General features: G+C 45.2%; 2 protein-coding genes across 3 annotated transcripts; both read left to right on the top strand.

The window, feature by feature from the left end:
- The first annotated feature begins 1,766 nt into the window (after positions 1-1,766).
- tnfaip8l3 (tumor necrosis factor, alpha-induced protein 8-like 3) lies at positions 1,767-17,226 on the top strand. Its single transcript, XM_040167085.2, has 2 exons — positions 1,767-2,299; positions 16,100-17,226. The coding sequence occupies exons 1-2, from the start codon at positions 2,254-2,256 to the stop codon at positions 16,660-16,662; spliced, it is 609 nt and encodes a 202-aa protein (XP_040023019.1). The 5' UTR covers positions 1,767-2,253; the 3' UTR covers positions 16,663-17,226.
- Positions 17,227-20,705: 3,479 nt separating this feature from the next.
- On the top strand, positions 20,706-23,494 carry cnep1r1 (CTD nuclear envelope phosphatase 1 regulatory subunit 1). Of its 2 annotated transcripts, none has more exons than XM_040167222.2 (6): positions 20,706-21,033; positions 21,455-21,526; positions 21,669-21,742; positions 22,680-22,789; positions 23,012-23,066; positions 23,158-23,494. In XM_040167222.2, exons 1-6 carry the CDS (start codon positions 21,009-21,011, stop codon positions 23,197-23,199), a joined length of 378 nt encoding a protein of 125 aa, XP_040023156.1. In that variant the 5' UTR covers positions 20,706-21,008; the 3' UTR covers positions 23,200-23,494. The 2 variants fall into 2 exon arrangements, with proteins under 2 accessions (XP_040023156.1, XP_040023165.1); XM_040167231.2 differs by having other exon boundaries at positions 20,919-21,053.
- The last annotated feature ends 26 nt before the right edge of the window (positions 23,495-23,520 follow it).

Raw genomic sequence — 23,520 nt, 5'->3', positions numbered from 1 at the left:
ATGGCAGGAAGCGCTCCTTCTTCTTTTGGTCTCTTCCCCCTTTTTCTGCCCGCTCGCTGCAGAAGATTCGGTTTGAGGCCGCTGAGTTTTGCACAGCTGCAAATCTTTACTTCTACCATGCTTTTTTTTTCTTCTTCTGCTTCATTTTTTCCTTCTTCCAACATTTCCAAACGTCCATTGCACTCAGCTGCCGTGAAGAAACCGGCCTTCACTCTTACAGTCGTGCTAACTGACTTTTACTACGTTATAATTGAGTGTAAAATATAATTACATTGCAAACAAAGAACGTATTGTCCTCCCCACTGCTCTGCTGATAAAGTTGCTACTTGCTGCTCCTTCTACACTTCTACTCCACCTCATTTCAGAGGGAAATATACTTTACACGGAACAGAGATTAATAGATTGTGTGTAGTAAATTCCACCACCCATTCATTCACTCACATTCATGTCTACATTTAGATTTGAGTATTTTGACGTGGGACGTGACGTGTTCTGTCAGCAGTGGTCATCGTCTCCTGCTGGTGCAGTGGGGTTGGTTCGTCCTCTCACGCACTGGTACACAGTAGACCGTGGTTACACAATCAGGAGGAAACACTGACTAAACAAAGGGCACATTTATAGAGACGGTGATTACTGAGGCTCCGATGAAACACAAGAAGGTCACAAACATCAAAGAATAATGTTCAGTTCTTGTACCTTTTTGATCCAATTTAATGCCCCGTATGGGAGGCAGACACACCTTTACTCCCCGGATCCAAGCGGCTTCGCTTGTTTTGGTTGTTGTCGCTGCAGTATTGCAGTGCACATGTGAACGTGCACGGCGTCACGGACCAGCGAGCCCCGGGCGGCGGCCACGCAGGCTGACGCCATCTGCCGCCCAGTGTTCATGCTGCGCAACAGTCATCTCCACACCTGGGACGTCATGGCCTGGAACTGTTGTCGGACCACCGACTGCACGCCCACCTGCCCCCTTAACCCCCCCCCCCTTTTCTCCCCCCCTTGAGGTGATTAGTAGGAAATTAAGCATTTCAAACATCCGCTTTTAGAATATCCCAGTAGAATGCTTCTATTTGTGTTTCTTCAGCTCCTTTGCGAGTGGGGGAGAGTTCCAGCGAGGCATTAACTGGAAACGCGAGGGCCTCGCTGCACTTTGGTGGGTGGTTATATCGCCTCCTACAATACATTCCTCTCTGCGTGGTTGTTGAATGTGTAAAACGGTGAGTCAACAAAGGATCTGTTGTCGTTTGAGTTGCCAAAACCTGACAATGATTATTTTCAAATCCAGTGCAGCTGTGGTACAAACACCTACAGACACATCTGCTGTTCTTTGTAATCTACTCGTCTCCAACCGTTGTCTTCCATTCTTAAGACTCGCTTCTGACGCATGAACAGTCTCGTATAGCTCTAAAAGTTCTACCAGTATATGGAAGTGAACAGAGATTTTCTTCTAAAATGTTCCTTATGTTCTAAAAAAGCTCAAAGCAATTCCATCCAATAAAGGTCAACCCGTCCATCCAGTGATTTGTGAGAAAAGTAAAACAGCAACCCGGCCTGACTTCACGTGACCGCCAAAGACAGTAAGTGACTCCTTTTTTAACGGGAGTTCATGGGACTTTTCCTGCTGGAGATGAATTTCAAGTTGCCATGAATGCGTCTCTCCCGTTGCTCTGCTCAAACACAGGCAGCACTCTTACCCAGAGACAGAGAGAGAGAGTGAGGGAGAGAGAGGGAGGGAGGGAGGGAGAGACGCCACTTACAGCATACAGAAAGAGGTAGAGAAAGAGTTTGAGTGGAGAAAGCGTAAAGAGGCTGAGTGTGACGGCAGCGATTGAGAGGAGGAGGTGGAGGAGAAGAAGGGGAGGACCAAGTGGTGCGGTGACAAGGGAGGGAGAAACCGAGAGGGGGGACGGACTGAGAGCGAGAGAGGGGCGGGAGCATCAGACGGAGGAGGAAACAGGGAAACTGAGGGAGTCAGAAGTAAAGAGGAGAGCTGAGGGGGAAAAAAGGAGGACAGATCAGCAAATCAGCCCCAAAAGAATTCCTCCCAGCGCTGCAGTGATCCAGGCTGCTCACCGGGAGAAGAAAGCGAAAAGAACAAGACACTGCCCTTTTTTTTTTTTTTTGAAGGCATTTTTTTAATCTCTCTCTGGGTAAAGAAATCCAAAATAATCCCTTGAGAGGAAAGAAGAAGAAGAAGAAGAAGAAAGAGGAATCTAAGAGCTTCTGCAGCCTCCCAGTGTCCTGCAGGAGAAAATGGATTCGGACTCCGGAGAGCAGAGTGACGGAGACCTGTCCACAGGTAAGCCTCCACACCTTTACTCCATCAGTTGACTGACCATCCAGAGGGCCAGTGAGACACACATGTCGTCACCAGGAGCTCTTATCTTCTAAATATCTGAATACTACTTTAAATGCTTCCCGAAACAAACACAGAATCAAACACAATTCACAACTTTTATCAGTCACCTTAATCCGTTGTCTGTCGCTCGCTGCCGGGATGCATCGACGCCAAGCTGCCCGTGAGGTCCGTGTGGCGCCGGTGACGAAAGCCGGCTCAGTCACCGCCAGGAACAGGCAAGCGCCGACACGTGCAGGCAGCCGGCTCATCAACACATCCAGCTACAAACAGAGCACAGCCCCCCCCCCCCACGGACCTCCCTCTCATTCCTCCTCTTCTTCTTCTTCTTCTGTTTCATTCACCACCAGCAGGGAAAATGAAAATGTCTAGATTCTCAAGTCTCTGAGAAGTTGTTTCCTGGGGTCAGCGCAGCAGAGATGTATTTGTCTTTGAGGTTCAGCGTCTGCAATTTCCCATTATTCTGTGGGAGAGCGAGAGCGGGCCGGTTGTCTTTATTTACACTGAGAGCCTGGAGGGAATTGAAGGCAGGAGATGAAACTGCCTTCTGGAGAATGAACTTGAGTTCAAAGATCATGAATCAAATGTGCCTCTGGGAGGTTTTTTTTTGTAATGCCAAGCAGCACGCAGGAACTGTCAAGTAGTTCTGCTTTTTAGATCGACAGTTACTTATTAATCCTGCACGGGGAGTATTTATTCATGTATATTGGTTGTGTAGTGAGTAAGGCTTTAAATGTCACGCGTCCTCACGTCTGCTCTATTGAAGGACGTATCAGATGGGCATGTCGATCGCGGTGTGATCATTCGGCATGACGGCGTGGCGCTTTGCCTTAATAACCATCTGTCCGTCCGTCTGGCTCATTGTCCGTCTGTCTGTCAGCAAAGAGAGAGGAACCTTAACACGAGAGACAGAAAGCAGGAGATGACAGATCCGGATCATCTGCTGACCGCTCAAGGTCAAGACGTCAACAAGGACATTAAACAGGGACTTCTTTCATTTCAGCTCATTTCGTCTTTTTGGCATCGAAGCAGTAGTGCACATGTTGAAAGGGAAAGGTGACTTGGGAGTAAAAGCACAATGGGATTTTTGTTGGGAGAAAGAGAACAGTTTCTACTCGTCAGTCTCACTGTCAGTAAAAAAAAAACAAAAAAAACTGGTTTGGCTGGTTTCATTAGGTCAAGCGTCCCACAGAAACCTGAGCAGATGTATTTTGAAAACAGGAGTGTTGTGAAAGTGTTTCCGTCCACAAACACGACCCTTATTCCTCCAGCTTTGCTGGATGAGGGACCCGAGTCTCTCTCGTGGCCTTTAAAACGTATTCCGGCACAAATCGCCTGCTTTAATAACGCGAGGTATTGAGGACATCTCCCTCAAAGTCATCCTCAGACGCTGTCTGGAGCCGAGGTTCCCACAGCCCGTCTTGTATTTTGCTCCGCTTGTCCGTTTTCCCACGACACTCCGGAGAACCCGCCTGGAGCCGCGGCGTTACGCCGCCTCCGAGCGAAACCCACGAGGTCGTGTCATCAAAGTGGGAAGTATAGAAAACATACAGTGATTGCCACTCAAGGGCTTTCAGTCATGAGAATATTGTTGCTAGGTAACTGATGCAGACATCACCTGAGCAACCCGTACGCTTGCATTGTTTAGACGACAGTATTGCTTGATTAGGTTTAGGACAAACTGTGTTTTGGGTTAAATGGCTGTGGGGACGCGTGTGTCAAATAAGGGCAGGTTCCGTATTGGATGTAGATGGATCGCATAGAAATTGATTCATAGGTACAGATACAAACAGTGTAATGTAACAGCCTTACAGCCAATGACGATCCAAACTCTTTAAATTAAGTTAAATAAAGCAATAACCCGTAACACAGACAGGTATCATCCGTTCCTCTTCCTCAGGGATTTCCATCAGGTGAATGTACGTCGTTGCACAAAAAACGGTCCTTGCACTTGGATTTATTGCAGCCCGACAGCAAGCTGTGATCATTGAGGCTTGTGCGTCTGCTCAAATAAAAAATCGCCCACAAAAGCCCCACAATTTCCCATAAGCACTGACCACACCAACACGCACAAACGGATCCATCCAGCCGCCCTGTGTGCGGCGGAGATGACCACACCTTATTGTGAGTCAAAGCGCGCCACGCCTGCTCTGCTGGTGGATTGTTGGTCGCGTCGCACAATGGGGGCAGCACAAAGGCATTTGCATCTAAATCAACTAAAGATCCTGGTTTCTGTGTTTACTTTTGGCTGAATCCTCACAGGTGACGCAAATTTTTTCCTGCCGTTTGTGTTTATTTCAAATCTTTCCACGGAAAGCAAAGAGTTGTAGAGGAGAGAAGCGGTTCGGCGGGTTGGATGAGGCCACGAGGTGCCGTTGCTGTGGTTTGTGTAGACAAAGAAAAGCTGCAGATGTCTGATGACAAAGCTGAATCCTCGGCCAGGTGACCTCAGCATTCACGCCAGACTGTGACTACACTGGTTCGCGTTAAATGCCACTAATCCCCAATCCCACAAACACTTCAAGCATCAGCGCCGCATTAGCGCCCGGCTATCACAGAGCTCCTGTTTCATGATTGCCATGTTGGCAGACAGGCTACATGCTTTACTCCCATGTACACACACACACACACACACACACATACACACACTGAAAGAAATTGCCCACACTCTTCCTGCTCATTCCCTGGGTCTCCAAACACATGCATCCCTCATCCCCCCCCCCCTCTGCCTTTAATCTGGCCTGCAGATGGAGAATGCTTACTTCAACCCGGCCCTTAGCACACTCACACACACACACACACACACACACACACACACTCACACAGGACACTGGGAGCTCCTTCTGGAAAATTGTAACATGAACTGAAAAAGAAAAAGCTGTAAGTGGAAAAGACAACTCAGGAGAAAGTTTTCACATATATATATATATATATATATATATATATATATATATATATATATATATATATATATATGTATATGTATACGTCTTCTGACTGCAGCAACGAGACAAACTCTAAAATCATCTCCCAGGTCTTTGACCGGAGGGCATTTTCTCCCCGTATGCACATGCATGTGCTTGCTTAATAACACTGTGGCATTTTGTTGTGTTGGTGGGACATTTAGGGAGAGAATTGTTTCCCCCGGCGGAGCCATTACTGCAAGATGAAATCACACCGCAGAGGCATTTAGACAAGACCTCGCAGACACACACTCAGTGGGAGGAGAAGGCTGTGGTTTCACTGGAGGGCCGGCCGGAGCAAAGTAAACAGTTCGGCAGCGGCGCCGGGTGTGAGAGGCGACTCATCGGAGGGAGGCCCGTGAATATTAAGGGCAGGGCGGAGTGGCGTCGGTGAAGCAGTGAGCCGGTGGAGGCTTTTCAGATCTGTGGTGCATTTCAGAGAAGGGAAGGGAGAAGTGAAGCCAGTGTGATGAGCTATACGACACTGCTTAAGCAAAAACATTGTAACCAATAGTTAATGGTCTCATTTTCTGATTTTTATATCCTCTTCAAAGCAGCGTGGTTTTCATGTAGTGAACTTTGGTCCCATTTCGAGTAAAACAGACCATAAAGCAGGGTAGGCTTTTGGGAGTGGCTACCCTGTGATTGACAGGTCGCTACGGCATGATTAATTCATACATTTGAACATTTTTGGTCACTTAAAAATGTCTTATTCAGTGTCAGGCTGTACTAGCTAGCTCCATCCTGTCGTGTCCCGCCCACGGTTGCAGATAAACTAAATGGCAGCTGGTCCAAAACCAAGAAGCCAAACTCAAGGCTTTAAAATTACAGTCCAATAACCACTGCGTGACTACGCAGCGGCTACGGCCGCTTCTTATATACGGTCCGCTGTTGCAGGAGCTCGTATCTACTCGCGTTGACTGTATAACTCCAACATGCAGATTATTTCCAGTCAAATGGAGACTTTTCCTCTTTTACGTAAAGGTTACATGATGCAACAGTACACGAGGCAGAGTGGGAGACAATTGCACACAAAGCTTTCCACACTTAACTCTGAACTCTGAAAGTGAAGGAGCTGAGCTGATTACGGACAGCTTTAAAAGGAAAAGCATGCGCTGCACATCTCAACAGTTAGTGCAGCACCACGTCACATAAAGAGTACATTTGAAACTGTTTCCCACTCTGGGAGGCAGAGGGCCACAGAACAGCACACATTAGGATATGTGACAACAACATTTGTGGGTTTAGACATTTCATGGGCGATAGTGCCGACGGAGAGACACAGTTTTATTTTCACACTCCATTATCCTTAAAGGCCACAGTGATTAGAATTAACTCATCGAAGGGTTCCATTTTGGCTTCTATTGCACAGGGTTTGGTGGGAAAAAGGAATGCAGTCAGTACAAGTCAGAAACAAATCTAAAAATGCATGTGTGTGTGTGTGTGTGTGTGTCTGAACCACAGTTATTTCCTGGTCATTAGTTGGTGGAGGGTTGGCAGCCAACCGAGCAGCAGCACTTTGGCTTAACAGTGTGCCATGCACAGCGAGGGCCTTCAAGCCCAAAAGCTCAAAGTATATACAATTTTTATCTCTTTACTCAGAGTGATAGCAGCATTTTAAATGAGCCGGCGTGGACATCTGAAGCCCCGCCTCTTCTCCTGGCTTACCTCTACTCCCCTGACATATGATGTTACCCCCTGCCGGCGCGGCTGCTGTTGTTTGCGCTGTTAGCATTGCTAGCTGCAAGCAGCCGTGCGGAGCCTCGTGGAGGTTGTCCTTCAATCATAAATATGCTGGCGAGGCCTCCAGATCTTAAAATGCTGATTGTAGATGGATTTCCTCATATTATTTAAAGCAGTTGCAAATGTAGGTAAAATTGACCCTTTTACGTAGATGCAGCATCATTTTTAGAAGCAGCCGAGTGACCTCATCACTGCAGCAGGTGATGAAAAGAGACCATCACAGGCAGATAAGGACAGAAAGAGTGCGATAGAGGGTAGATGGGCCAGAGGGCGGGACTTCAGCTCTATATATAAGGGCAAGGGCAGAATGGGCCTCCGGGTTCCCCAGGGCCTCACTTTTACTCTGTTATAGTGGGTGAACTGGTAAACAAACCAGGAGGCCAAAGTTATGGGGAAAGCTGGCAAGACCTGGATGATTGTGCATGTGTGTGTGTGTGTGTGTGTGTGTGTGCGTGCACGTGGGTGTGTGTCTCTTTGTAAACGATGCCACGGCATGCTGGGACTTGGCCGAGGTCTGTGAGAGGATCGGCTCGCCCAGAGCCGGAAAACACTCACTTCCTTGCCGCTCCGTGTAGATGTGATGAGAAATGAAGAGAGAGAGAGAGGAAGAGGTGAACAAAAAGAGCCAAAAAGGGACTTTGTGAATGTAAGACGGTTCTTAAAACAGCTGCTGATCATGTGGAGCAAATTGAGGTTGTGTTTGTTTTTGGTGGGCCTGCGTGTCTGACGTGAAGGCCTTTTGACAATCAGAAGATGGACATATGATTTCACCTCTCTTTCTTTAACACCTCCTCCGTCCTCCTTTCTTTCGCTCCTCCACGCGGGGTTCAAAGGAAGTGACACATCTGCCGGCTCTCAGAACGGCTGTGATTGTGTGTTTATTTTTCTTCTCCTGTGCATTTTTCAAACAAACACATCCTCCTTCCTCTCATTTTGTACTTTATCCTGCTCACTTCTATTAGTAGTGACTGAGCGGTGTGAAATGAATATGTACACATTGCCATCACTGCCCATCCCCTCCCAGCTTCCTCTCTCCTTCCTCCTTTCTCTGTAAATAGCTTAGTTCCTATATTGCACATGGAAAGAGTCAAGGGAACTTTCTGTCTGGTTTCCCAGCCGGATCCAGTGAGGAAAGCCTGAATATTTCATCCACCTCTGTTTTTTATTAGGTCTCAGTCTCACAGTCTGTCATTATGGCTCACACAAGAACACCCACCCACACATTTGTACCCGACTTTTTATAAATAGAGATAGAATGTGGTGTTCTATGAATCTGGTTATCTACAGGATTTTTTTTTCTCTGCTGACCAGCATTATTAACGAGCAAAACACATAAACCAAACTTTGCGCTCTATGACGTTCACGCAGTGAGGTCTTGGCCGTGGTCGGCGCTCTCGTCTTCGTTTTTTTTCAGTTCGCCAAACAAAAATGGCTGTTGTCTCTGGAAAAAAAATGTTAGAAAGCATCACTTGCCGTGAGCCGAGACCGTTCCAGAGACTCACCTTGCTGCCGCCGGCTGTGTTGTCGTGTTGTATGCGGAAATGTCTTCGTCCTCGCCCCCCCGAGGGCTAATGATTGTTGGAAGAGCAGTTTTCCACAGAAGAAGAAGGTTCCCATGCCCGCTAACCAGCCTACTGAGGCCTGGCTCTTCACCGTGACCCAAACAATGGCCGATCTCATCCAACCACAGCTGTTGGACACGTTAACTTTACAGCAGAGCAGAGGTCAAAGGGCAGGGATCTCGCAGGGGCCCCCGACAGGATGTCCTCGATACCAGCGGCTCCCGAGGTCTCCATAACGAGGAGTGACTTTGAAGATAGCACACGGCTAACGGTGGAGGTCAGATCACTGATACCCCCCCTCACCCCCCCCCTCCTCCCTCTCCTCGCCCGACCCTGGCGACGGGCGATCGAGCCGGCGGCGTTCTAATCAATCAGACATCTCCCGCCACCGACATGTTCGGCCTCATCTCACTGCTTGAGCTCTGCGGGGAACAGGGCCATTAAAAGCAGGAGACGGAGAGGGGCGCAAACAAGAAAGAGATGAGGGATGGAGCCTTAAACACGGCTGATTCTCGCGTCCCTCGGAGTGGCTCTTAAGTGCTTTTTCCCCGGACTACGTGTCACACTAGAGACACTTTGCAGGGTAAACACAGTTGTGGTTTTTCGGTCTCGCGCCGTACATCATTACAGTCGCGTTAACGTATATATCGACTGGTTTTTACCTGAAAAGCATTCCCAGCGGCTTTGTTCATGTGATTTTTTAATCCATGACGCATCTGCCACTAAAGCTTGAGTCACACCTTATTTGGCTGCTCGCTGCCATTTCCGACCAACGCATCCAACTGGCCGAGTCATCGCACCTCTATTCATACGGCTCGCACATGTCGTCTTGACTGCTTCAAGATTGTTTTTCTTGACAGATAACCACCGGGAACGTTACCCCAATCGGAAATGAGTTGTTCTGCCACACCGTCCATTTCTATCTGTGATGTCAGAACATCCCACACAACACCAACCTTAACGTGTTGTTCTCTTAAACGGAGGCCAATGTGTGAGAGCTTTTCTAAAATCGGATATCAGCTGCTATGCTGGTTTTGATAACAATTTTTTTTCTTTGAGGCTTCATGGTTTCGAACCCTCCTGTAAATGTCAGTTGGTTCTGCAGTGAACTAATAGCGGCTGATGTATCAGCATTTATTAGGTCAAATAATAAAGTTGTGTTCAATTCCTGCGATGGCGGTAAGGATGAGGCTTTACTCCGAGTCCATAGAAACATCCATGTGTTTGTTTTATTTATTTATTTGCCACCTGTCGTGCACTTTATGCTTCCCATATGTTTTTCTGTGAGAGCGCGGCGTCTTTTCTGCCTCTCTCCTACTCCTGCAAGAACCATCAACTGCACAAATAATTCATAACATCCATTTGTCTTACATTCAACCAAAGGTTAGAAGTGTGCTTTTTACAAGCCTTGGGATCTATGAAGAGGATCAAACTGTATTTCCTGCTTTCTTCCAGGAAAGTTGTAACTGCACTTTTGGTCAGCTGAACGAAATGATCCACGTCTACAAAAGAAAATGCACTTTATACTCACATAAATAAAAGCCGTTAAGGTTTTACACAGGGGTTAGTTATTAAGGTGTGAACGCCTCTCTACATCTTGAGCAGCTGTTAGGACGACCTCGGGCTCAAGAGTGAGCTTTGGAAACTGGCCCCGAGTCAGATTTGACATGGCATGAATAATGCACGTCAACGCACTTTGTCTCATTTTCTTTCTCCGTGAAAATCTAATACTTTCATCCAAGACCTTCTTAAATATCCAGTGCTGCCGTTAAAGATTCCAACTTTACAGCTTTTGATGTACAATTTCTTTTTAAAAACCAAAAGCGAATCCGTCAATTTTACTATAAATCTCACATACCTTACATACAGCACAATATATAGACATGTAAACACGCGCACACACACACACACACACAATGATACAGTGTAGCCATGCAGTATATATCTCTTTGCACTTATTGTATAGTCTGTAACAGAACACAAGCCTTTTTATTTTTTTATTCTGTTGTTGGTGATTGCTTGATCCATGTATTTTTCCTATCTGTATTTTTCCAGCATTGTTGTCCTTCTTCCCAACTGTTTTATTCTCTGCAAAACAAAATTCCAATTCCTTGTATTTGAACACGTGTTTGGCCCATAAAGCTGCATCAGATACAAACACACGCGTCACCACAGACCTTTAGCAGGGGTGGTGTGTTTGACTCATCTTCTCAATAGAGCAGAGGGAGAGAAAATACCACGAGAATGGAGAGAAAGTGTATGAAGGCCTATTTACATTTACTCTTTTTAATGCATGTCCGTGTGTGTCTGTGAATACTGATGTCGGTATAACACCTACATAAGTGAACAAAACCATCTGCGGGAACGTTGGCCAGAGATTCACTCTTAATGCTTGTCATCGATGGTCAGATAAACAACGCAGAGAGAGAGAGAAAGTCTGCAGCGACTCCTCTCTCAAAAACCCAAAGAAGAAGGCCGAGGTAAGAGAGGAGGAAGTCAAGCTGTCGCCCTCGTTTGCGTCTCCAACTTGTCTCTTCGCTGACATTTTCTTTCCGTTGATACATTTTTAGTGTTGTGTCGGTGCTCTGTGAAACGGCAGTCCAGGGCTGATGGATGGCGCACCAGATTGCGCAGGACTTGCGCACGAGCCCGGCACATTAAAGCCTGCGTCTTTGTGTGTGAAACATGACTCTGTGCTACTGCTGCAGAAGGCCGGTGCAAACTGAGCAAAGGGGGATAAGAACTGGACTGCTCTTCTACTAAACAAAAACTTGTCCTGAAAAAAATCAATTGCTTGCACATGGGCAGGAAATGCACAGCAGGGGTTGACGGGAAATCTTGCGTAGATTTTTTTTTGTTTGTCGCCAACCAATAACCCTCCGAACCTCTCTTACCTTTCTGCGTCTCTGAGCCAGGTTGGCTGTGCAAATCCATTTGATTGAGATAGCAGTGTTATTATGGTAAATAAAGGGTTTTCTAATTCCTTTTCTCCCCTGTTATCAAACGCCATGTGTTCATTTTGTGCTAATATCCAACATTGATAGAACGATTGCGCATGAACACCTGTGATTGTTGTGTTGAGCACATGAGCAGGTGTGGTGAACATATGTTTTCGTGTCTATCTGGAGAAAAAAAAGAAAAAACACCCGTGCACCTGCATGGAGTGTGACCTGGTTCTGTCCAATAAACCAATAAACACGAGCGTGTTGTCACTAGCAACCTCTTTGTTAGCAACCCCATACAGGGAAGCACTGCTCGGGTATTGTGTTTCCTGCTCTGAAGGGTCCTAGGGGTGATATTGTTTTTTCTCAATTCATTTTTAACCTTTACAATAACTGTAGGTGCAGATGTCTCATAGATTTCAAAGATTATTAAATAACTAACCAGACAGTTTACAAACCTTTTTTTAACACGCTTGGCTTTTTCTTAATTATATTAATATTATTAATTAATTAATACATTTTCCATTAATATCGATATCTTTGATCATTACCTTAAATATTACATTACATGTCATTTAGCTTGCATTCAATCATAGGGATACAAACTCAGAAGCACAAGAAAGTGCAATTTCATCAAATAAGCCAATTTACAATTTGCTATAGATAAGTGGCGTCATAAGTACAATTTAAGTGCTACAATTTGTTAATCTTTTAGTCGAGGTGGAGTCTGAAGAGGTGTGTCTATAGTTTGCGGTGGAAGATGTGAAGCCTCTCTGCGGTCCTATAAATAAGTCTCTCTTCTAATTTCTGATGATCCATCCATCAATCCGTTATCTCAAACGGTCCTGTTCGGGGTCCCGGGGGGGGGAACTGGAGCCGATCTGTCTGACACATAGACAGACAACCGTTCACGCCTACGGCCGTTTGGATGGAGCTGCGTGTCTTTGGCCTGTGGGAGGAAGCCGGGGGGGGGGAAACTCACCACGCTGACACGAGGAGAACGTGAAACCTCCACACAAGGGCTGTTCAGCAAAACAGACCTAGATCCTGTTGAGGACCGACTCTATTTTGCTTCTCTGCTTTCGCGACATGAAGCACGACACAAAAGACTGTCGCGCAAAGACCCACAAAACACCTTGGCGCGCACACTCACACACGACTGTGCGCTCCGCAGCATTCTAGCCGATAAGCCCACCAGGGGCCCCCCGGCGGCGACTCGGTAAAGGCCAGTCGGCCCTCGTCAGTGTTAGCTGCTCATTGCTGTGGTTTCCCTGGAACGAGACCGCCGCGAGCAAACCAGGTCAAAGGTCGACGCGCCACATTCGCACGCACAAAAACTTGAATTTCACAAGCTAGGCCGTAATTCTAAGCCAGCAAGTGAATCCGCAAATGTACCAAAATGTCAAACTCTTACTGGAATAATGCGTTTCTTTGTTGTTGTTGTGATATCTCATTTGCTGCAAATGGAACAGCATTTACATAAGTGACTGACTGAAATGGGAATGAACCTTTTTTCACATCTTTTCTGGGTACTACCTTCAGCGGGGCAGGTTTGGCCGGTGTCCATGTTCCATTCCCGTACACGCACTGTATGTTCCGACGCAGAAACTGTTGACTCAGCGCTCTAAAAACATCAGGCGGAACAAAGACAGACTGTGCAGTGGAGAGGCACGTTAGGCACCTTACCAACCCCCGATGTTAAAAGTAAGCTTTAACAACTCAAGCATGCGCGCACGACTCCTGCCCCCTTCGTCCGTTTTTTCAGTAACTTCTTCTCAGATGCTGCACAAAAAAAAAATAGATTTATTTTGTGAAAACCTAACACATCGGGACAAGTGACAAGATGATGAGCGGGCAGGCGAGGGAGTGTGAGAGCCGGAGATGGATGACTAACTGGGGAGACGGTCTCCTGCCTCGGCCTCCGCTGGCGGCTCGGGCTTCTTCTCGGTAACTGGTTGTGACACCGCGGCTCGTGCGCGTCGCTCATCTCGGCTCCCGGCTGACGGGGCTGAATGTGAGTCCTCGGACTTCTCACTGCCCCCATGTGCGCTCCTTATAACCGTCTACGCGCTCACTTCCTGAATGTAACAAAAAGAAAAAATCTCCCAGCCAACAATCTGACTCACACACCGCCTTCCCCGTCCATTCTGCAAGGTGTCCCACCGCCCCCCCCCCCCCACCAGTGATCCATTTTTGCTTACATGGTTCGTTGTGCAAACAAACTTGACACGAGCGTAAAGGGAAACGGCGTCGATGGCCGCCTGCTGGTCCTCGTGAACGGGCCGGGCGGGTGGCTGAGGAACAATTAGTCCACCTTTAGCTCTGCACCAACAACACAGCCACTTGCTGTCCTTCTCATGACGCAGCACTGATTTAAGTAATACGTTAAACACATCTTTGTTATTTGAGAAATTCACTGAGAGAGCAACTGGTCTCAGCGAGGCCAAATAGTCTACAGGACCATTGGTTTGACGAGGCGAGCCGTCACCTTTATCGATGTGCCGGGGTTTCAGAAATGTGAATATCAGAGGCTCGCTGGAACAAAGAGCTGCTTCACAGAAACAGGAAATAACAGCGACAAAGAGCCTGTTGATGAGAGGCGCAGATCTGCCTAATGAGAGCCACAGTTATATGTGCTGCTGTTGCTATTCAAATATAATGAAAAAGCCCCGTATTACCTCATATGCATGTTATGTATTTGACACCTCGGGCCATTTACCTTTGGTACCGTAAAAGCAGCCTTTGGACAGTGGCCTGTGGGGATTTAGCAGAAACTATTTGCTCCTGACTGGTGTTGAAGGTCCAGTATTTGAATGGAGTCATTGATGACCGTTGTGCTGTATGTTGGTTTGTGTTCCGGGTGTTTTACATCCGAAATAAAACCAATATCAAGAGAAACGTGAAAGGCTTCACGCGTCGTTTCCTTCATATCAAGAGTCAGCATTTTTCACATTGTGGTTTAAAGTTCGTGGTTTTGGTTGAGTGTCTCCACTCCCTTCAACCTTGTTTCCAAGCAGCGGTTTTCACAGGAAAAGGTTTGGATTCAAACCCACTTTGAGGTACCAGAGTGGAACCAAAATTCAGATGGAAGACTTCTGATCACCAGCTCACCAGAAAAAAAACACTTGAAACGCAAAATGTCTGCAGCTTGTTTTCCAAAATATTAAACTACAATTCAGTTCAGTCGGGAGTTTATTCACTTTTATGTACTTTCTTGTCTTCATGACGGAGGCTTTTTCTGCACGTTGGAAATCTGACTGAACCACTCACTACTTTGTCTCACTCCCATTAAGCTGCACAATGCAGCAGTACATCCAATATTATGTATTTGGAAACGACATTACCCTTATTAGTTGTAAATGTCAAAGTGGCCATTTTACAGATACGTGAAATGTCATTTAGCTTCAGACCAGAACATAAAATGTCACTTCTTTACATTCACTCATGAAATGCCACAGATAGGATTTCTCCCAATTGTCGTGCGTGCGTATTAGTATAAGTATCAGAATCGATCAAATAAGATGAAATCCTACCAGTTAAGGTTGGTTGAGACACTGCAGGAGAAGAAACTCCCTTTCCTCCTGGACCTACATTTAATGTGCAGGAGGACGCGGCCGACAGTGGACAGGGAACACGAGGACAAAAGTGGGACCTCTTCCCTGGGCTTTAATCATAATAATAAGAGTTCTCTGGTGTGTCATTTGGAGCTAGGTGGCACACAAATAGAAAAAAAACTCCATCCCCCCCCCCACTCCTCACATTCACACAGACGGGTGTTAACGCCGTCAGCCTTTGATGTCCTCCCCTGAGATAAATCACGGCTGGAGTCCGACCCAGTCTGAGTGCAAAGAGGTTCCTATCGCTGTGCAGCTGTGTGACGTTATCCACAGATAGATGATCGTTCCTCCCACAGTCGGCCGAATGCACCACAGGCCTCAGACGGTGTTCTAAAGACTTATGCAACCTCTTTTCAATCAAAGTCCAACTTTAAGTCAGCTGCAGTTTCTTATATCCAAGTGATGAATAGATTCGAGGATGAATCTTTGTCGGTGGAAAGAAACATCCGAGTCATGCGCGAGCAGTTCACGCCACAGCTGTGCTTTCATTTTCTCTGAGACGACTTTAAAAACTACCAATGATCTCGTTACAAGACAGCGAGTTGTGTTGTGTAAGACGAGGCTTCTTCTGGCACAAGTACAGTAGTTCTGTAAGGACGAGTCATGTCAGTGAAAACAGGAGAAGGGAAGACCTCTTTTATTGCAACGGGTCAACGGCGTTTCCTGTTGGTCCAGATGGAAACTGTTACATGTAAACATACTGACGTTTAACCGAGACAGAATTAAGTTCTACTTACTTCATAAGCACACAGCAATCCCATCTTGAATCTATTTATTTTCCTTGTGGCTTTTACAGAGTTACAAAGTTACCAGCGTTACAAAAGTCACGTTTGTTTTGCATCGGCTGTGCTAGCAAATGGAGAAACATTTGCGACCTTGAGGACTAACCCCGAATCTCTTTTTTTCCTCGCTTCAGGACAGGAGAGCTTTAACTCTCGCTCCCTGGCCCTGCAGGCCCAGAAGAAGATCCTCAGCAAGATGGCGACCATGGTGGTGGCCAACATGTTGACGGACGACACCAGCAGCGAGATCCTGGACGAGCTCTACAAGACGAGCCGGGAGTTCACCAAGAGCAAGAAGGAGGCCCACAAGATCATCAAGGACGTCATCAAGATCGCCCTGAAGATCGGCATCCTGTACCGCAACCACCAGTTCAGCCCCGAAGAGCTCGACACGGTAGAGCGCTTCAAGAAGAAGATGAACCAGGCGGCCATGACGGCGGTGTCCTTCTACGAGGTGGAGTACACCTTCGACATGGGCATCCTGTCGGAGCTCCTGCTGGAGTGCAGGGACCTGCTTCACAACCTGGTCGAGCAGCACTTGACGCCGCGCTCGCACGCGCGCATCGACCACGTTTTCAACCATTTCGCCCGCGGGGAGTTCCTGGTCGAGCTGTACGGGGACAGGGAGGAGTACAGACTCTCGCTGAGGAAGATCTGCAACGGCGTCAACAAACTGCTGGACGAAGGAACGCTTTAACCTCACACCTCTTTTCTCCTCTTTCTCCCGCTAGTCTTTCCTTCTCCCGCGCTCCCCCCCCTCCCCCCCACCCCTCCGACTGCTCACATCCTCCTCCTGCCCCTCGCTCTCGTCTTCCTGTTCCTTTATTCGCCCATTTCCATGAATCTGGCTGTAACATGCTGCTGCTGCTGCTGCTTTGGTTCAATGGGAGGATCCTTTTTTTTGTACTCTCTTTCCTCTCGGCGGGTCGTTGCTGCAGACTGGGACAGCCTGCGTCGTGTCGTATGCATTATAGCGTTCCCAGTCAACCCGTTTGTGTGCAAAAGTGTACTGTACCAATGGCCAAAAAACATACATTAGGTATAGTTGGATGTGGACGATAATCAGCAGTAGTTATCAGTCTCTCTCTCTTGGCGTGTGTGCGTGTGTGTGTGTGTGTGTGTGTGTGTGTGCATTTGTGCTTGCACGGGGTTCCCTTGAATAATGTGTTTGTACATAAGGCCCATGTGTGTGTGTGTATTATGTATCTTCTCTACAAGGGTGTAACACTTGTCTTTTATTAAAGATTTCTTTTAAACGTTATCTTGTCGTTTTTCCGACAACAAAACCACCTGTTTTAAGAGAGATGGATTTATTCATTTTGCGTTGGCCGAGTCATAATGATCATTTTCTTTCATGACTCATTTCTTAGACAACATGAAGGAAAACGGCGATTTGCTTTCAGAGAAATGCTCCAGATGTATTAAAACTAAAATGACCTTTTTTGGGCATAAACAGCTGCCATGACAGGAAATGTATGGGTGAAATAAGTGCACCACAAATGTGCATTAAGCTCTTGCCTCGCTGACCATTTCAGCCGTTTTGCCCACCAGGCAACAGACATTTGCCAACGATTATTTTGAAATGAGCAGGAAAATTAATGATTTGTCATTTCTGCTTCATTACACGCCCTATGGTCTATTCTGGTCCCCGCTCCAGGAAAACATGTTACTGGTGGCTTGGTGGGACTCCAATCATTTTGGGACGCCAGAAGAGGAGATGTCTCCGTGTCCTCTTAGGAACAAAACAAAACAAAACAGACCGACCACCCACCCTCTACGCCCCCATCCACAAGCGTTAAGTCAGTTGTATATATTCTAACCATTAATGTGTCAAACACATGAGTCACGAAGGACCAGAGAAGACAACGCACACATCGTCTCTTGTCGTTGTTCTGGGTTGACTGTCTTTTTGTCTCTTTTCTGTCCATCCTAAAGCAAAAAAGGGTCGGCATTCAACAGATATCGATCTTTATTATTTTTTAAGCTCTGAAAACTTCCCACAATAGATATTTACCATATTAACAAACTGACTAATAAAGCCACATCTTCCAATACTGATGGCCCAAGTTTGAAACAGTCTCCAAGGCCAAGTAAAAATAACCCTCAAGACATAATTAGGGGACATTTTCGCAGACTTGAAAAAAATAATTACAAAAAATTACAACTGTTTTTACAGGCTGAGGACTCGTAACGTTGTGGCGTTTATGTGTAAAATTTAGTGGAATGCACCTTTAAAAATGAACAAAAAAATAAATTATAGGAATTAAATGAGCTCCTATAGCAAGTATTTAAACTCAAACTTGACAGGAACACACGAACAAAACAACGAACACATCTTCTCACACATAGACAGGGATGCAGGGAAACACATGGGGACACATGAACACAAATAGACAGGGACTGAGAAACCCTACGGACAGAAGGATCAGACATCTGAAAGGAATCAGCAGCATCATCACTTAATGTCAGCTGGGGAAAGAGAGGCCTATTTGTTGATAACATCGCTGGCAGGTCACATGTTTGATCCCCAGGACATGTGACCTTTCTAAATGACCTTCAGGTACACAGGGAACTACTGGCCCATTTACTATTACCTGCCTGAGGTTAGAAAAGAAAAGAATAGCACAGCTGTACAAGAATTGTAAAAAAATGAAATTGACAAATGAGTGTTTACAGTAATTTTAACCACAACTGAGAAGATAAAATATATTTTAGAGGAAGGATGAGACCTTTTGAGCCTTATTCCCCTTTTCAGCCTCTCCTCCACTCCTCCACTCCACTCACATAGTGATGAAGCGTCTCATCACACGGAGGAATACTTTCCTGAATTCACATAAAATAGTACAAATAATATCCAAGGTGAGGTGTATGAAATTGATTCCATTATGTTATTTTTATTTATCGCAAAAGTGCTGGACCAATCGAACAAAGGACACACTTCCAATGGGACCTATTTGTATAAAAAATGTATTGTCGACACTTCGTTCTATAAGACCACAGCAATTTTTTAAATACCCTGATCAACTAAAGAGTCCGCTGCCTAGTGTTTGAAGAAGTCTGTAAATAGATGATGGAGCAAAAGCTTCCCCTCTTTAGAGCCACCGCTTCAGTCTCTGAAGTCCGACAAACAATTTTCCCTTGAGAAGAAGAGGAAATTCATGTCCTTCCATTGCTGCCTCGTCCTCCAGAGACAGACTCTGTTTAGACCCAAGAGCAAACCAAAGGGCCTTCACCAAGAACATTAAAGACAAAGAAATACCACGTCGTCAACAGTGCATCACTCAACCTCTCCCCGACAAACACACACTCAATTATTTTCAGATTTTGGGGATTTCCTTTTTTTTCGCCAATTTCAACTACTTGCAAGTCGGCTCAGGTGTGTCGAAATGCTGAGAAATCAATCATCGACCTTCCAGAAATACTGAGCAATATCTTAATGGTGAGTGGGGTTTTCAGAGATACGAGTTGTGTTGCTTGAGTCAGCGACTGAAAACTGGGCTGGAACTGCAACTGGGTTGTTGAGTTTGAAGTGAGGTTACCAGACTTTGTAGTCCTTATAGCCCTGAGTGCTAAAAGTGGAAAACAACACTTTACAAATATGGATCAAATCCAAATCCAAATATGAGGTGTGGTTACATTAAACTTTGTGGTATCTCGGGGTAAAACGTAAAGACTAAAGTAGATTTATTTTTACGATAGTTGCAACACAAAACAAATAAGACACGACACATAAATGTTTCACTTCCACGTCAAAATAAACAATCTCACAATCTTTGAAATTGGTATTTTTTTCAATAATTGATTTGAATCAAAAACACAAACATACAGATGTACTTAATACAAACCACTGTTGTCTTAAGTATTTGTATACCTTTTGAAATATCTTAGCTTTTGGGAGAACTGAGCAAACTTGGAGGTCGTGAGGAAGAAGGATAAGGACAAAAGACATAGACAGGAATCGATGGACATGCTGGTCCTCCGTCAGCCTGTTCTCGGTTATTCCATCGCTGTGTGGTTTGGATCGGACAGGAACCGACTACAGCGGATTATCGGGTCTGCAGAGTGGATAATCGGCTCCAGCCGGCCCTCCATCTTGGGCTTGAAGAGCTCCAGAGTCAGCAAACGGGCAGAAAAGGTCACTGAGGATCCTTCACGCACTGGACACAACCTTCTCCACTCCTCGCCAAAACCACAGGAACACCTTCTTCCCTCAGGCCGTCTCCCTGATGAGCAACTTATCAGTCACACTGCGCCCCCATTTGCACTTTACCTCAATGTCGCTGTTTATGTTGTATATGTTTAAGATATTTTCCTATATATATATAAATTACAAATACTTATATTTAAGTGTATATCTATATTGTATAGTTGTTAAATGTTTACGCCTACACCAGATTTTTTTTGTTGTACTTGTTTTTATATTTTTCGTTTTTCTTGTATGTACAGTTTGTGGAGAGCAAAGGACACACCGGAGTCCAATTTCATGTAGGCGTGCGTACGTGTACGATCAAACGATTAATCGATCTATTCGTTTGTGCTTCATCAATTAATGTTTCACATAACTAATGTGCCGCATCATACATATTTTTATATTAATTTCAAACTTTTCAAAATTGAAAATTAAAAACTTTTTATTTATTTATTGCAAATGACCTCTCGCGGCCCATCTGCAGTACCTTCGCGGCCCACTAGGGGGCCGCGGCCCACACTTTGGGAATCGCTGCTCTAACAGATTCTCCCAGTGCGCTAAATACATTTTGTGAATATACTGCCATCGTGTGTTCACTGAACATATCACAGTATTTTGTACATATGTGGAAGTACTTTGCTTTTCAAGAAAATTAACTCCAGTTAATGATAATGAAAAATGAATATGTCATTTTTGTCGTTGTCGTATCGAATGGGAGAAATTTTCGTTGAACTCTGAACTACGGGTCTTCCTCCGTCTTTTTTGGCCACTCTGGGCACCCGTAACGTAAAGCAACGGCTCACTTGACGGCAGTCGCCCAAAAGCAGGCTACTGGGACAAGGCTAACATAAGATATGAACTCCCTGGAACAGGCCGAAGGTAACCAAGACATACAATGCGTATGTTTTAACCCCGTAGCCGTAATCCCCCGAATAACAAAGAACCAACGCCTTAACAGAAGAATTCAACCTCCAGTTAATCTATCGTAAACCTTTTGTAAGACACTTAGCATGGGTGCTAGCTCAAAACACAACGTACGCTTTTAAGCTAACACACTATCATTGTTACATATCATTTATGTTTAAACAATGGCACTCGTTTGGAATGTGTAACCGGCGTAATTAGCCACGTTTTGTTCTTTCTCCTGCTAACTTTTACATGTTTACACTGGCGTAAAACATCCGCACAGTGACACAAAACCCAGCTTTCGACATTTTTACCATCTTGACCTTTGATGTCACACAGCCACGGTGTTGTCCAAATACGGTGTTTTAATTGTGTCCATTTGTTTGTGTTTCAGACCTGAAGGCCTTTGAGAGAAGATTGACAGAATATGTCTCTTGTTTGCAACCTGCAACGGGAAGGTGGAGAAGTAAGTTCAGGCGCTGATGAAGTAATCACAGGCTTGTGTCACCAACAGTATTGAAACTTACTTTATAATGATTTGATGAATGATTTGACAAATCTGGTTCCATGTTGTTGATCTGCTTGTCATTCTCCTGTTCTTGCTGCAGTGATCCTGATAGTGGTGTCTGTTTGTACGGCTACTGGGGCTTGGAACTGGTTAATAGACCCGGACACACAGAAAGTGAGTATTAGTGGACAAACATGTCGATGTGTGCCGTGTTTTGGGCTTTACGGTCAGCTATCACAAAGAGGACATACATGTATACATAGTGCTCTTATTATTGACCATTACAATGTGAGTAATGTCAGTATTTGCCAACAGCTGTAAAGACGAGGCTTATCCTTCTCACACTGGAAATACAGCAATGAGACAATACATTACATCATCAGTTGACAATTGTTTTACGGCTATTAACATTGACTCAGCGGACAGCGGGATGAAATATTACAAATCTGAATATGAGGGCTTACAGCTGTGAACTACGTCGCACCAAAGCCAATCCAGGTGTCCGCTGAGTTTCTTTACATTACTTGTCATTTAGCTTACAATAAGTGCATTTCCACCATAAGGATAACAACAAAGTGCAATTTCATTAAATAAGCTGGTTTACAACTTGCTATAGATAAGAGCCATTATAAGTACAATTTGTTAGTCTTTTTAGTCAAAGTAGAGTCTGAAGAGGTGTGTCTTTAGTTTGCGGCGGAAGATGTGAAGGCTCTGCGTTTCTCTTAAGCAAAATAGAATGTCGATGGAGGAATCAAGACTGGGGCTATTTTTCCCAACTTCAAGTAAAAGTAGCAGTCTGCTTTGTATATGCGCTCATTGAAGAGCTGCACCTAATGGTGATAAAACTTTTAAATGTGGCTACGGGAGCTGGGGAATGTGTTCCTCATGGAGAAACTAAGTCAACACTATGTCAAGTAGAATAGAAAATGTGGCAACCTTTGCGTGGCTTTAAAGTAACTTCATCTGTTGTAGCTTTTGTCTGCAACGAGTCCACAAAAATGTATTTTGTTCCTCATTTTATTTTTGATTTTGATTTCCTAAACTGACAATAAATTATAAAAAAAAAGTGGAAAGCTGTGTTACTGACCTAACAACCTGTGTTGCTCTGCAGGTCTCTTTCTTTTCATCACTGTGGAATCATCCCTTCTTCACCATCAGCTGCGTCACTCTCATAGCTCTCTTCTTTGCCGGGATACATAAACGAGTTGTGGCACCATCAATGTATCCTTTTGTCTGCCGCAGATTATATAAGATAGCAGGTTTTAATAAAAAACATAATATAATGAACGTTGCTTTTACATCTGTACTGACAACACACATCTAATCCCAGCCATTGACTGGAAAGTGTGGAGCATGTAGGAATTCAACTTTCACAACTGATTCATCCTTGTTCCCGTTTTCTTCTGTCTGACACGTTGAGCTCTTTGACGTTTGCGCCTTCAGTATTGCTGCCCGCTGTCGAACAGTTTTAGCCGAATACAACATGTCCTGTGACGACGTGAGTTTACTGGTCTTTTTGATGTTATGACTTTTAATTTGATCGGACAACTTTTTGTAATTATTGGCTTGTAAATTCCATCTTCTTGCAGACAGGGAAACTCATCCTCAAGCCTCGACCGAACATCCAGTAACCACGAGCTGGCGTTAGGAGGCGGGACAGACTCGGCGCTTGCTAATAGCCACGATCATTCGTCCTGACTGCAGTCTGAACGGCACTGAGGCGGACATTGTCATCACCGTGGAAATGTATTTGGAAGCGACAGAAGACATTAATTTATAGGGTCTTTTAATTGGCTCACTGTGCTGATGCCACAATTGAAGATGAGCTCAGATGTGTTTATTTCTGTTTCTGATCCTGAGCATGTATTTTAAATGTTTCTATTTTTTAAAATGCTTTACCAAATAAATACTTCAGTTGCAAAAAAAGACAATTGTCTCCTGTGGTTTATCTA

The sequence above is a fragment of the Gasterosteus aculeatus genome, chromosome 12, assembly GCF_964276395.1.
Source record: "Gasterosteus aculeatus chromosome 12, fGasAcu3.hap1.1, whole genome shotgun sequence".
Taxonomy (NCBI): domain Eukaryota; kingdom Metazoa; phylum Chordata; class Actinopteri; order Perciformes; family Gasterosteidae; genus Gasterosteus; species Gasterosteus aculeatus.
The sequence above is the reverse complement of the archived record's forward strand: the minus strand, read 5'-3'. Positions and strand labels throughout refer to the sequence as shown.